General features: G+C 38.7%; 1 protein-coding gene across 1 annotated transcript in view; it reads left to right on the forward strand.

The window, feature by feature from the left end:
- The first annotated feature begins 455 nt into the window (after positions 1 to 455).
- The window catches only part of LARGE1 (LARGE xylosyl- and glucuronyltransferase 1), a 215,037-nt gene continuing 201,115 nt past the window's right edge, over positions 456 to 14,377 (forward strand). The window contains 2 exon segments of the mRNA XM_040559576.1: positions 456 to 1,016; positions 6,866 to 7,052. Of these exon segments, the coding sequence (XP_040415510.1) occupies positions 1,011 to 1,016; positions 6,866 to 7,052 (193 nt within the window). The 5' untranslated portion in view covers positions 456 to 1,010.

Consider the following 14,377-nt stretch of genomic DNA (forward strand, 5'->3'; position numbering starts at 1 on the left):
TGGAATGGTGTTTGGGAGAGAGCACTGGAAATTCTCTAGTCTGACACCCTCCTTTTAAGCAGGGCCAATTAAAGCATGGCTCGGGGCCATGTCCAGTTGGGTTTTGAGTGTTTACAAGTGTAGCGGCTCATGACCTCTGTGTTTGTGTCCTTCCTTGTACTGGGAAGTCCAGACATCATGGGCACAGCAATCCAGCTGGGTCTCACCCGTGAGTAGTGGGAAAGGATCCCAGGGGGAACTCCATGTGTTCCTGCTGATCTGACATACAGAGTAATTTCTTCTCCTTGCCTTCTCGACTGGTCCTTCCTAAAGAGCCTATATCCATCCCGACCACGTCACTCAGCATACATTGTTTGCCAAGCTAATCCACCACTTTCTCATTAGTTGGTTGGTTTTAATCCCCTTTTTTTTTTTTTTTTTTTTTTTTTTTTTTCCAATTTAAAGCTCTCATGACAAGTTTGGCCAGCCAACAGGAAAAGGCACTTTTGCCTATGTGGTCAGATGAATCCCATCTCTTCCTAGCAGTCACCTGTCTTGAGCGAGGGTCCCATGCTTGTGAAGTCAAAATCCCTCTTGTCAATGCCAGCTGCACAAACAATTTTTTGACCTGTAGGATCTATCCACTCTTCCTCGGTTTCTTCCCCCTCACTGTCAGAGTTGAGGAGATAGACTCTTGGTCCATTGCTTTTTATGAAATAATGGTATTAAGAAATCTGCAAGTATAACATCAACTTCTTTCCATATGACAAGTAAGGAGCCGCTCTAAGTGTGTTACTAATCCCTGTGTAAAACTAACCTATAGTTGGAGATCTGTGTAGTAAAATAAAGGTGTTTTTGTTTTAGTTCTGTTTTTTTTTTTTTTTTCAAAATAGGACTGCTTCATAGAGAGACATGAATTCTTCTGTCAGGGAGGAGCACTTGAAGCAATAATTGTTTCTCCTGGGCAAAACTTGCTCATGAATCTTTAATCAATTTCTGCATTAGAGCAGCTCTGTACATAGAGGATTCTAATGAAGGTAAACATGGCTTCTGAATAAGCATCCAAGTACTTCAGATGGAAAGCAAAGTAGTAACATCAAAATCGGAGAGAGAAGTGTTACATATGCATGTAGCGACCTGCTTCTGAGCTAGGGACCACTTTGTCTTCTGTGTGGTTGCATGTACGCTATATGTAAGAAAGGGAAATAACGAATGCACAAACCCCTAACACTTCAGTAATTAATTATGAAGGAGAAAAATGCCCAGGTATCCTGGCAGGGAGATCAATGATGCTACAACATACTGATGTTTTCTTCCAGCCAAGAACAAGCAGCATGATATTATTTTAACTTTTTTTTTTTTTTTCCCTCATGCAAATATTTCAGGTAGAGGGGCCTGAAATTCATGCAAAGATGTGGAGCTATGCCATTTTTTTAAGCCTGAAATTCAGATATGTAATGATGTTGTGGTCTGAGTATAAAACCATGATTCTGGAGCAGAATTTTTTTCGTACTGAAAGATTCTTTACCCCAGTTATTACTTCTGGTTGGCCATGATCTCCACTGTGTTCATAATTCAGTGACATTGGGTTCTCAGTTCGTAAGGTACTTTGAGTATGCGTGGAGAGTATCTTGTTAATCTTCTGCCATGTGCAAACTAAGTCAGGCTCTTTCACTCTCTTTGGACTTTGGGGAGTCCTGAGATAACCTGGGGAGTCAGGAAATACTGGTGCTGTGTGCTCGTACAGGAGAGGATCTGGAGTAAAGTTGCGTTTGGAGAACTCATTGAAAAACCAGGTCAGTAGCTGCTCTGACAAATAATTATCATTCTTGGAGTGCAAATGAATTGTGAATAACAGCCAATAACAGGTTGATCTTTCTGTCACGAATGTGTTTGGTTGCTGCTATCTCTTCTCAAATGATAGATTTTTTTTCTGCTCACATTAACACTGACATAGTGGAGGCTTAGGAAAAGTTTCATATCCTGTTAATCTTAAATTGTGTTCTTCCTTGATACTAAGTTTTAAAGTTTCAGGCTTTCCTTCTTTTGAGCAGCCTTGGCTTGAAAGGTAAAATGCGAAAGCATGTTATTTACTTACTTCTCTCTGTGACCAGACTACTGTCAGGATAGATCCCCAGGCCTGCAGTGGCATTGCTTCCAGCCCTGCTACCTGGAACCTTCTAGAAAGCTTTGATTAATGGGTCACTAACAGAATTTTCCTTGAGCCACGGCACATATTGAGTGAAGATATAACAGAAAGTGTCAATCCTGTGTGCCCCCAGAGCAGTTAGCATGGCAGAACTCATTTGTGCTGTCAACTTACTAGCTATTTTCTCTCTTATAGATAGGACTACTTTCTTGTAACTAGTTGAGAAACAGTAAATTCGGTAGCATTTGGAAACTGCTGTAATCTGTTCCTTTTAAGTGGCTTCTGAGGGGGATGCTGAGTCTGAATTTATTCCAAATCCTTCCTTCAAGTCACAACGCCATTGGACTAAGAAGTGTGATACAGCAGAGAAGTTCTCCAATGCCAAAAAAATTTGCACAGTTTGGGAGCTAAGGGAGCCTTAGATTTGTTTCTGTGGCATGTTCTTTCATGTGGGAGAGAGAGAAGAGTTTGGTGAGGGAGAAGATGGTGTTTTCCTTTAGAGAGAGAGTTCTGTTTTAATAACTCGAGAAGTGGAGTATATTAGCAAAGGGGTGTTGAATTAAATAGAGATTTACAATATAATTCTACTGTCTTTTATTGCACTATATTGGGTTTGTTCCACACCCTACCTTTATGGTACCAAACTCCTCTCTAGTATGGCAAAAAAATCTGTCACTTGACAGCCATCTTCCAGAACTGGACTACTGCAGAGCTTCAATCCTCTTAGAAGATAGAAAACAGACTGTCAAGGAGTAAACTTGTTATAACCCCACATTAACAGTATTTTAAAGGAATGTACAAAGATACTGGCTCAGATACAGCTTTTTTTTTTTTTTTTTTTCCTTTATTTATATTTTGAGTCTGGTGAAGAACTGAAAAATCACTCTTAAGGGATGGATGCTACATTGACACAGAGCCAAGGGGGAAGCTTTACAGTAGAAATGTTCATTGACTCTGTGACTGCAAGTGTGGAAAAGCAGAAGGAACTAGATAACATTAATTCAAGAAACACAGCAAAGTCAAGGCTCAGGATTGGTGTATAAACAGCTTTAACTCTGCGTATTCATTTCAGTGGCTCAGAAAACAAATGGAAGATTACTGGGATAAGATTAACTGTAACAAATGCAAGGAAATGTATGAAACAGTTGGAAAAGCTTTTTATAGTAGAGCAGTTAAATCTAGTTAATTGTGTTTGATTTTTGTTTTCATAATTACTTCCATTGTTCCACTGAACTCCTGCTGAATGTCCGACATAGTCGAGCTGTCATGCCATAATTGAAAAAAAAAATGAATAGAAATGGAATACCAATGTGATTAGTGTTGTGTTACATGCTTTTAATGTATGTGTTGCTCATACTGGTTTAGAGCTGCCTCACAGTTAGCTGAGGAGATAATCCTTGATTTAAAACAAAGCAACCGCTCTGACAAGATTAATGGGAGCGTTTAACCATATGCAAAGGTAGCGAAAAGCATTCAGTTCACTGTTGCTACGTGGTAAGAAGGTCACGAGTAAGTCTTTGCAATGAGAAACCCGATTTATTTTAATTCCTGCTGTGACCTCTCACACAGGCGTTGTCCAAGCTAGTAGCCCTTTATAGCACTGTTAGCAATAATCTAGCTGGCCTGAGCTTGCTGTATTACTTACTGTCTGTCAGCGTAGCCCAGTAAGTTTATTTGAAACTACTAACATTAGGCAATAGATTAGGAGGAACCACTAGTTATTTTGTGATTGGACTCTCTCACCTACCATGGGACTGCTTTCTAAGTCCTCCTAGGCAGGTGGAGTCTGGAGGAGCAGTGGGTGCTGTAGGAGAGGTCTGAATGGCAATGGCGAGCTTGTATGATAGAAATGAGCATGGTGCTACCCTGTTCTGTGCTCAGCCACTGTTGTCACTCCCTTTCGTTTCGTGACAAATACCAAGCTGTCATCTGCTGGACTGAATGAAAAACTCAACTGCAGTATCTTCTTCCAGTATATTTGAAGATGGCACATTAGGTAACGGTTTTACAAGTAAAATGCATAATAAATAAATGATTGAGTCCAAAGCTTTTCTTTTAAGCTAAACACCTTCATTACCATTCATGGACCTTTTACAGAATTACTTATGTATATTTTGCACATGATGCATTGTCTAGTTTGGAAAAAATACTCAGCAGGTGTGGTGATTTTATTCTCTGAAAACTGGTATCTAAGAATCAAGAAGCTTTTCACAGCTTTAGGAAGATGGGGAGATAGTAGAAACTTCTTCTAAAATAGCTTATGGCTGTTTTCTCTTTTAAAGCACTATTAAATGAAGTACTTCAACATTTCCTAGAGTGATCCATCACAAGCTGACTTGTCTGTGTAGGATTTTCCCAAGTATCTTCTTAGTTAGATAAAAGATGTGCATGAGCGTGCAGAATAATGTGGCTTTTTTTTTTGGTTCTTTCTTTTTTTTTTTTTCTGAAGGATGACAATTTGTAGAAGACAATGTCCCACTTTCCTAGCTTTCCTTTGCAGATGAATTGGGAGTTCAGTGTTGCTCCTTATATTTAATTTGTTCAGGTGTTCTACATTCACGGGCCAGAAAAGTTTCATCCTTCACATTGCCCAGTTCAGAAACTTCACTTTCATGGGTAATTAAAAGAATATTTAGGAAAATTAGTTAATTTTTTTTTCTTAAATATGCAGCTTCAGGATAATCAGTGCACTACCACTACTATACCCCAGACTTCAGAGTCTGGGTGTCACTATCCTGAAAATGTGTGTCGGTTTACCCGTAACTGCAAAATTTCTGAAACATTTAGTCTTGTCTCTGTTGGTTTTACCGGCATCATTGGTAGGAGCAGTGTGTGTCCAAAGCATGTTGCATTGCAAAATGTTACTATTGTAAAATGACACTGCTTGTAAGTTAATTTCTTCAAAGATTATTTTTATATGCACAGATTGATGTTAATTGTGCACTCATGATGTTACTGGGGGGGGGGGGGGGTAGTAATTTAGTAATTTCTACTTAAAGTAGGTGATTCTGTGTATAGCAAGTGTAAAGCACAAAACCCAGGAGAATCATCTATGTTTTTCAAGTAGTCATGTAAAGGACTCTCTTCAGACTAGCTGTACAAGCTATGTGATGCAAGGAAAAGAAATGAAATGTAATCGTTATCCAAATGAAGTGAATAAAGATAAGAGTCCTCCACAATTTATCTACCAAATGTGTGTCTCTAACACAGTGACTCCAACACTACAGTTGTTAATATTAAGTCTGTCCACATATTTTCTGCAAAATCTCTGTGATGAGGCATTCATTGAGTAGAAAAGCTGACACAATGCAATGCTTTTTCTGCTGGCTCTGGACAAATTATATTCCATTTTATCAGTTGCAAGGTCAGGAGTGCTATCATGGCTCTTAAACTGTAGTGTAGTAAAGTGGTCTCTATTGAACATTTGAGGAAGAGCTGTAAGTTTGCCTGATTACTGTGGCCAGGTATCCCCAGCAGCCAAGCTCTTTGTCTGAACCCATTTCTCTTGTCTATAATTCTCTTTTTTTTTGCTGTAATTTGATTTCAGAATTGACTTTCAGTGCAATATACGTGGGGTTGCAAAGCTCAGACATATTTTCAAGGCACACAGTAGTTATTGCTAATATGTCTGTGTAGAAGTGCTTTAATTGCTGATTTCAGCTCTAGTGCTAGTTTAAGCACAAGCCAAAGGGTGCTGTTATTAAACACCTTGTACTGCTAGAGTCTGTGCTTCTTTCCCTATTATGCTTGTACACCAATTCTTTTTTTCTTTTTTTTTTTTTAATTAGGAAACATAAGCCCTTTTACACAAAACATGATTTTTTTTGACTTAATATCTCCCTTTTCTAACTCCTATAGTCTATTACTAGCCTTTCTGGACTTTCCTGTGCTTTCTTCCCTTTTCAAAAAAAAAAAAAGGAAAAAGATGTGAAACATTATCTTTGCGCCCTACATATCTGCATCGGTATGGGAATATTCATTCTCCTGTGAACTAAAATCATCAGATTATTTTGCTATCTCAGCCTCTGTGAAATGCAAAACAATTATTCTAGACAAATTAAGATTGTATTTGTAATTTGGTTTTGCTCATAAAAATGGTGGTACTTTCCCGAATCCTCTTCTTTTCTTATAGCATACACTTTAGAGCTCCTGATACCCACTGTTTGTGACTAAACAATCTTCCCTTCATATTTTCTCTTTTTCCTTTTATATAGTTCATCAGCATTGCTTTGCAGTGATCAAATTGGGTTATTTTAATAACACCCCTCTAACCCCAATTTTTACCTTTCATTTTCCAATCACTATTTGGAGTTCATGACCACCTGCAGCTGGCTCATTGATTCACTGGTGTGACTTTAACTCTTTGGGAGCAGGTGAAGACATATGGGTGGCTTTCTCTTATCTAACCAGGGGTACCACACTGTGTATGCATCAAAGGATCCAGAGTTTGTTTAAAGTGTGGCAAATAAAAACAATTAAAGGTAATGTCTCTTTGTAAGATTAGCTCAGTGTGTGTTTAGGTGATATGATGTGTTTTATTGACATACTGTCTTGCAGAGGACTTCTAAAACTTGCTATATTAATAAGTAGTTACGCTTAATGTTGAAATGGGTACTGCTTTGCAATTGCTGTAACCCTATTTTTAGTTTTGGTCTTTTAACTCTTTTGGAATGTTGGCTATGTCTACATTTCTGTAGAGAGATAAGCTGTTAAAACATTTTCTGCTTTACTTTTCAGGGAGTAATATGTGGGAGGCTGTGGACTATTTGCTTCCAACATAGGAACGGCACTGGGTTGGGAATCTGCACTCCTGAGAGAATGCTGGGAATCTGCAGAGGGCGACGGAAATTCCTGGCTGCCTCTCTGACTGTCCTCTTCGTGCCAGCCATAACGTGGATTTATCTGTTTGCTGGGAGTTTTGAAGGTAGGAGGAGAGTAATGGCTGGGGGGGAGAATGTGTTAAATGATTGGTATCAGAGCAGACAAAGGTAGATCAGTCATCACTGGTTTTATTTAAATAAAGCTAGTTCAGCTTGCATAGGAAATGGCTCCCCAGGTGCAGATTTCAACAAAGGGCCTTCCTTACCGTGTTCTCACTACTTGTTCCATTTTCATCTAATGTTTGAACTTTTACAAAAATGCAACAAGAAAAATCTGATTTCCCCTTACTCATTTCTTCTCTTTGTTCCCCGATTTTTAAAAATTGATTTTACTTTAATTAAAGTTAATGCCCTCTAAGATTTTACTTTAATTAAAATTAATGCCTCATTTCAGATCTGCACTTAATACTGTTAAGTGTTTAAAAAGTTACCCATATTTATTCTGGGCACTTCTTACACAATTCTTGTTTTTATGGATGTGTGTGTGAGACCTCATATGTCTGGATGATATAGGCCACTGAGTCTGGTTTTGGGACACCAAGCAGGGAGTGTATCCTCCTCCAGGAGCATGGAGGGTCTACAGCACAAGTCAGGGAAAGGTGTCTAGCATGGTTCTTTGTGTGGTGGACTCTGCTGGGTAATCGTTTCTCAGCTGCAGGATTTCTCTTGTCCTGTGGCCTCACATGCAAATGCCACTGCTCCCTGGACCAGGGAACACACTGGTGGTACTTGCTTTGTGGAATGTGAGATTGTGCAGTTGGACTCTGCTCTGAGAGGTGTAGATGTAGCAGGAAATGAAGCATGGGACAAGGGCTTCTACACAGCCATCACATAGCGTGCGTGAAAGTTGATGGAGCTTTCAGAGTACAAGGTTTGTTCAATACAATTTCCTGTATTCTAACAATTCTCCACTCTTGTTATGATGCTGCTGCATTGCACTTTGTATTTGTGCCCACAATCCATGCAATGGTGCCTGATCGTCTTCCAGTCTGGGGGCGAGCATGAGCATGAATATCAAAATGGAAATACATGCAGCCCAGCTGCTGCAGTACTGGTTGTGTTCACCAAAGTGTTTCATCTCACCTGTGTAGTGACTAATTCTTCAAAGCAAATGTCAGCAATATCATGTAAGCCCAAGCTTAAGACCAGACTCTCCACTGTCCATGCTACCCACATTAAAAACTTAACTAGTTCAGGTTTAATAGCTCTCAGAAGTGTGAAAGCTTGTAATGGGCTCAATTTCAGTTTTCAGGGAATCTGAATTTGTTCATAAGGATGGGGTGGTTACTACCTTGTCCATCTAGAGATGTTTCTCATTTGGCTCTCCTAAATACAATGTAAAAATACACAGCCTGAGGCTGTGGCTGAGTAGCCAGCAGAGTGCCTGGGAAGTTCAGTCTAGGACTTGCTGTGCAACATAAGCCTACTCTCAAGACTGCTGTCACCTTACAGAACAGTGCTGTCACTATGAACACACTTTACATGATCCATTTTCATTTAGGATGTTTATCTATTAGAGAAGACAAGAAAATAGTTGTATTACTTCTGGGTCTCCTTCGTGCTTTGGAGCTATATCCAGGTGCTGGATTCTGCCCGTTTTCTTCTGAAGATATGTAGAAATACGCTATACCCTGCTTTAAAAGTTGATACTGTGAAATGTCTTATGGGCTTCCAATTTAGTTATATAGTGCCTACCTGGCCAAAACTTGCAAGCATGTGAGGCTTTTGTCTTTGTTCTCCTTGTATGAAGACTATTAGTTCTGGCCACTGCCTCTACACACTTCTTATGAGAGAAGGATGAACACAGGAAATTAATGAATACCTAAAGCATATCTCTACGTAAAATCAACTTGAATCCAGATCCCTCTGGGTGGCCATTGGTTGCTATACCTGTAGCAGCTATCCTTCGTCTTCTATATTCACGTGGAGAACCTCAAATTTGCCTTTTTAATTGTCCTTCTAATGAACTTTTTTTCCAGCCTTAAGTTCAGCGCTGATACTTTGGTTAGGTAAGGTTAGGAAATGTTTTGTCTCTTACTTCTTGTTACTTAGTAGCTTTTTTAAAAAATGGAGCATTTTATGTTTGGCAATAGCTGCACTATTTTGGAAGCTTAGAAAAACTATTCAGCTTCTGTAGTTATCTTAGCAGGAGGAAGGTGTTTCAGCCTTTTAAAAATTGTTCAAACACTAAGTCTGATAATTTTGAAAAGTCATTGTTTTAAATGTCAAGCAAGCTTCTTTTATGTAACCCTGGCTGAGGAATTTGTGCTTGGTTTCAAAACAAAATTGGATTCCAAGTTAAATTACAAGTAAGAACATCTAAAGATTTTCAGTGTATACTGAATACATTTTTGAATTAGTTATATGCCAGGTACAGATATTTGCTTATGCAAATTTATTTGGTATCTTAAAATTCTACCTTAATGGGCAGTAACTCCATGAGCTCATTCTAGAATGAAACACTTATAGGATTCACATTAAATTGAAAACATACAGGGCGCTGGCTGCATACTTGAAAACTAATGATCTAGCAGTCACAAAGTACTGATTTTGTTTGATTTTTAAAAGCTGAGCAAATGCAGGCCTCACCTTTTTGCTTTTAGAAGAATATTATGCTGCCTTGTTGTAATGACTATTTTAATTGTGTCCACAATTGAAAATGGAGTACTGCTTCAAATTCCTGTGTGTGTAGAATCCTTTGTTTTACAGGGAGCTCAATACAGATCTTGAAATTTGCTGCTACATGCTATTTGAGGTGACTTAAAGCTCTCAGTGTGAATTAATCTTAAATGCAAACCAGGGAGCAAAGCCCATTACCACTTAAGAAGCCATGCACTTGAAAAGGACTGTAAATGATGTAAAGTTAGTAACTCTTTCCATTATTTCTCTGTCTGGTTTCTTTCTATTTTAATTTTTGCATGGGGGATGCTTTCATCTTTGTTTATTGGTTAAACATTAGAGTAAGTTGAAATATTTATTTAACCATTTTTCTAAACTTGTAGGTATTATGGGCAGAGAGTTAAAGCTGTTTTGCCAATTTATCTGACTTCTTTTTTTTTTACATCATTATGAGTCACATAGTTTGCTTATGTTTTAATGTCTTTATGTATACTTGAGTAAAAAATGCCTTGCCACAGCACAGTGCCTTGATTTGAAATCAGCAGGAGCAGAGAGTCCTCTACAGCTTCTGGCACTAGGTTTCTTTGGTTAATCACAGGTAGTGCTAGAACTTTTCAGTTCATCTGGTTTCAGATTCAAGTAAATGGTTCTTGTTATACTTTTCTCCCCTAGATTAAATACATTCTCACGACCTAGTATTTTTATAAACTAACTGAATTATTCAGGTTGGAAGGGACTTCAGGAGCTCTCTGGTTAAACTCCTGTTCAATGCAGGGTGCACTTTAGGGTCAGGCCACATTTCTCAGAGTTTTATCCAGTTGTGTCTTGAAAACCTCCAAGGATGGAGACAACATGGCCTCCCTGAGCAACCTGTGCCACTGCTTGACTGTCCTCAGGTGGAAGAGTTTCTCGTTATATCTAGTTTGAACCTTCTTTGTTTTCGTTTATGGCTGATGTCACGCATCCCCCACAATGTGTCACTGTGAAGAGCCTGGCACTGTCTTCTGGCATCTTGCCTGTAGGAACTGCGGGCTCCTGGTGAGTCCCCTGGGCCTTCTCTTTTCCAGGCTGAGCAAGCCTGGCTCTCCCAGGGCAAGCGTTTCAGCCCCTGAATGGCTCAGTAGCCCTACACTGAACTTTTGTCAATGTCTTTCTCATACTGGGAACCCCAGACTGGACACAGTACTCCAAATGTGGTCTAATGAGTGTCAAGTAAAGGGGAACAGTTACTTCCCGTAATCTACTTGCTGTGTTCCTGTTGATACAGCCCAGGATGCCATTGGTCTTCATCACTATCCAGGCATGCTGCTGGGTCATATTTAACATACTGTCCAGCAAGGCCATTATGAGAGTTAGTCCATCCCAGGTAGAGGGGTTTGCCTTACTCATGTTGAATTTTATGAGGGTGCTGTTGCCCCATACCTCCAGCCTGACTTGGTCCCCCTTGAGGGCACTCTTTTCTGTGAGTGCCTGGACTACACTCCCCACGCTTGGTGTCATTTGCAATCTTGATAAGGTTGAATTCTGATTTCTCCATCAGGTTACTGATAAAAATACTGAAAAAAACTGGTCCAGAACAGATGCTGAGGAACTCTACTTGTAACTGAATTCCAGACAGAACTTGGATTAGTAACCATCACCCTTTGAGCCCAACAACCCAGCTAGTTTTGCACTCATCCAGTAGTCCAGTCATCTAGACTGTAAAATCCTAGCTTGGATACAGGGTTTCTTTAGGAGACCAATATTGAAAGCTGTGCTAAATTCAAGGGAAATTGCATCTGCTGGTCTTCGCTTATTCAGAGATCTAGTCATTTCATCACAGAAAGCAGTCAGGTTGGTCAAGCGTGATTTACTGTTAGTAAATCCATACTAATTCCCCTGTCAGAGCTCAGTATGTTTCCTTTTAAAGGTACTTACATACAGTAGTTAAATCACCTCTCAGTCTTTTTTTTTTTCCACTAAGCTAAAGCGATTGAGCTAGCTGAGTTGTCATGGCAAATAATTTTGTGCTCTTTTTTTTTTTTTTAATTCTTTTGCAGTTGTTTTTTTGTTTGTTTCAGGGCACTGGAATCAAATGTCTCTCTTCAGTGGTGATATCTGTAGTTCTGTGTCCTAAAATTATGCTTTCTTGATGTAATTAAAAATTACATTACTCCTTTATATATGTTTATATCTAAGGACTTTGGTTATTCATTTGCCTAGCGTGGCAGTGAGATCACATTTAGAAACCCTTTATAAGCCCTTTGTTAGTGTAATATAAAATATGCCCCAATGTGATCAATTCCCTTGCGTTGCTTTTTAACTAGTTTTCAGTTCTATAGGACAGGATTTTGTTTCATTTTATTTTTTGTTTCTCTTGTCAGAGAGTACATTGCACCCTGCTACTTCACAGCTGTCAGTCAGACACTGCAAGTAAGACCCTGCCTTGGAATATTCATTGGAGGTGGCATTACCCAAGCTGTGACAGCAACAGCTACTAAAAGCCTCATTAATCATGTATAAATGTCTATTAAGGTTGTGAACTAGAATATTAAAGAGGATTCTGAATATTATATAACCTTTGAACGTACCTGGTTAATGTTGTTGTTTTTAATAATACACACAGACAGTGTAATTTCAGTTATCAGTTACTTTGAATGAAAAAGCTAATTGTTTCAACATTCTTAAATTGCATTCAAAAGGCAAGGTAATAGAGTAAGAAGGGTGGAGTGCATTTAAAACAGGGAAGAGGAAATAATTAAATAATACATAATGAATTTTCATTAGAAAGAAAGTAAGAATTTCCCTAACCAATAGTAGCTCCAGGGCAGGCATCATTTTCCCAGCTATAAGCAGCAGTTTACTATCCCCTTTACCATGAAGGTCGCCTAAAATGGATACTTGGAACGGTAATTTGACACATGCACTCTAGCTCACTGATTCTTCAAGAACGTGTCCACTGTGGCTTTGTGCCCTCATTGTATTCAGTCACACCTCCATTTTGACAGGATGAAAATACACTTGAGTTATTAGTTTCTGCATGGTGGATCCACTTGAGGTTGGAAGGGCTCAAGTGTTTGTTTATGGCTTCTGTTTAGAAAATATATTCAAGGAAAGGAAGAGTCAGTAATGCAAACTTAAGATGAAAACTTAGGAAGAAGTTGTGTGAGATCATGTCTGTGAGAGAGCAGGAATCTGAGGTTTGTTTTTCTTTTTTTCCTTACCTGCAAGGCTAGCATTTTAAGAGCAGAGCCTTCCTTCTTTCCTGGGACTTGCTTTCCTATATTGTCCTCTTTTCACTCCAGTGTTGGGTGACTATCTTTCTCTGACATAGAGCACACTTTAGTCCAAGTAATCTGTAGGGATATGATTGAAGCCAGAGTTGGGCAAACACCTCATAAAATACAATAAAATGAAATGATTGAGGGCTGCAAATATTCATCTTAGTATTTAAATGGATTGACTTTGATGCTGTTCACACTCTTTTTGTGTATGCTTTCCATAAATATTCTAGTGGATATGTTAATTGGGGAGACTGTCTACAGAAACAATGAATATCCACTTTTAATATTCATGGGAAGCAGATTTTGAAATCATATTTGTGAATACTTGAATCAGTAAGCTGATTCCGGGAGTTCAGCTTTATCCAGTTAAGCACCAAAAGTTTATCACATGATCTGTGTGCATGATGAAAACTGCCTGAATTTTTAATGCTTACAATAAGTTGCTCAAAGCAGGAGATAAATAAGTAATTAATTGCTAAAATGTCTGTCAGACACTTTCAACTGATGTACAAATATCAGAAAATAATCCCTTCACAGACAACGTAATCAGAAAGGGGCAAAATCTGAAATTGCTTTTTTCATTATGATTTGCAGAGTTTGCCTGAATTTTATCCACTGTGTGTCTCAACAGGATTAAACAAGAAAACTTAATCCAATGTCCATTTAAAGTAAAAGTTTCAACCTCTATATTGATCCTGTCTTTTTAATAAAGTTCTGAGAAAAGAGGTCCTGAAAGGGTGCCTCTCCATATAATAAGGGTGTTACTGTGGTGGGTGCCAGAACAGGTTTTCAGGAGGTGTATTTTAGTTAAGATTGGCTTCATTTCAACCCCTTCTTAAAAGCTGCCTCTGTGCACATTTCCATCCTGGAATGGTGTTTTACTCTTCTGTTATTTTTTTTAGGAGATACACTGCAAATTGTCAGTTCAGCACCTCTTTATCTCAGCTGCAATCAAGATATTATCTTCTTCAGTATGTTCCAAAAGAGATCCCAAAAGAGTAAAGTCAGTCACCATAGTAAAGACCTCCAGCTTATTCTGAGTTTTGTTGTTATCCTAGGAAACTCTTCTTTTTATGAAACCCTTGTGATTTGGATACAAAGGTTGATTGAAGTATTCTTTTTACCAGAAGGTCCCCACTGTGAAACCTGTGAAGCTGTTTCTTCTAATTTTTAGCTTACAAACTCAGTATTACCAGAATTAGATTTTGCTTTAAAGATTGGAGTTGTGAGGACCAAGTGGTTTTCTTCTCAACCACTGTTTTAAGTAAACTAAATACTTATGTTCCTGTAATATACTTTTATCCTTAACAAATAAGGTCCGCTGAATGGCTCAACACCCAAATAGTTGTGTTAGTGCTATTTCTTCCTTAGCTTGCCAGAAATTCACATTCTTAAAACAATATATTATAATCTCAGGAAATGCCATGAGTGACCACTTCTTTGGTCAGGTTGTTGTACCAAAAGGAGCAAGTCCATGGTGCTCTTTT

This window comes from Cygnus olor, chromosome 1 (genome assembly GCF_009769625.2).
Source record: "Cygnus olor isolate bCygOlo1 chromosome 1, bCygOlo1.pri.v2, whole genome shotgun sequence".
NCBI classification, from domain to species: domain Eukaryota; kingdom Metazoa; phylum Chordata; class Aves; order Anseriformes; family Anatidae; genus Cygnus; species Cygnus olor.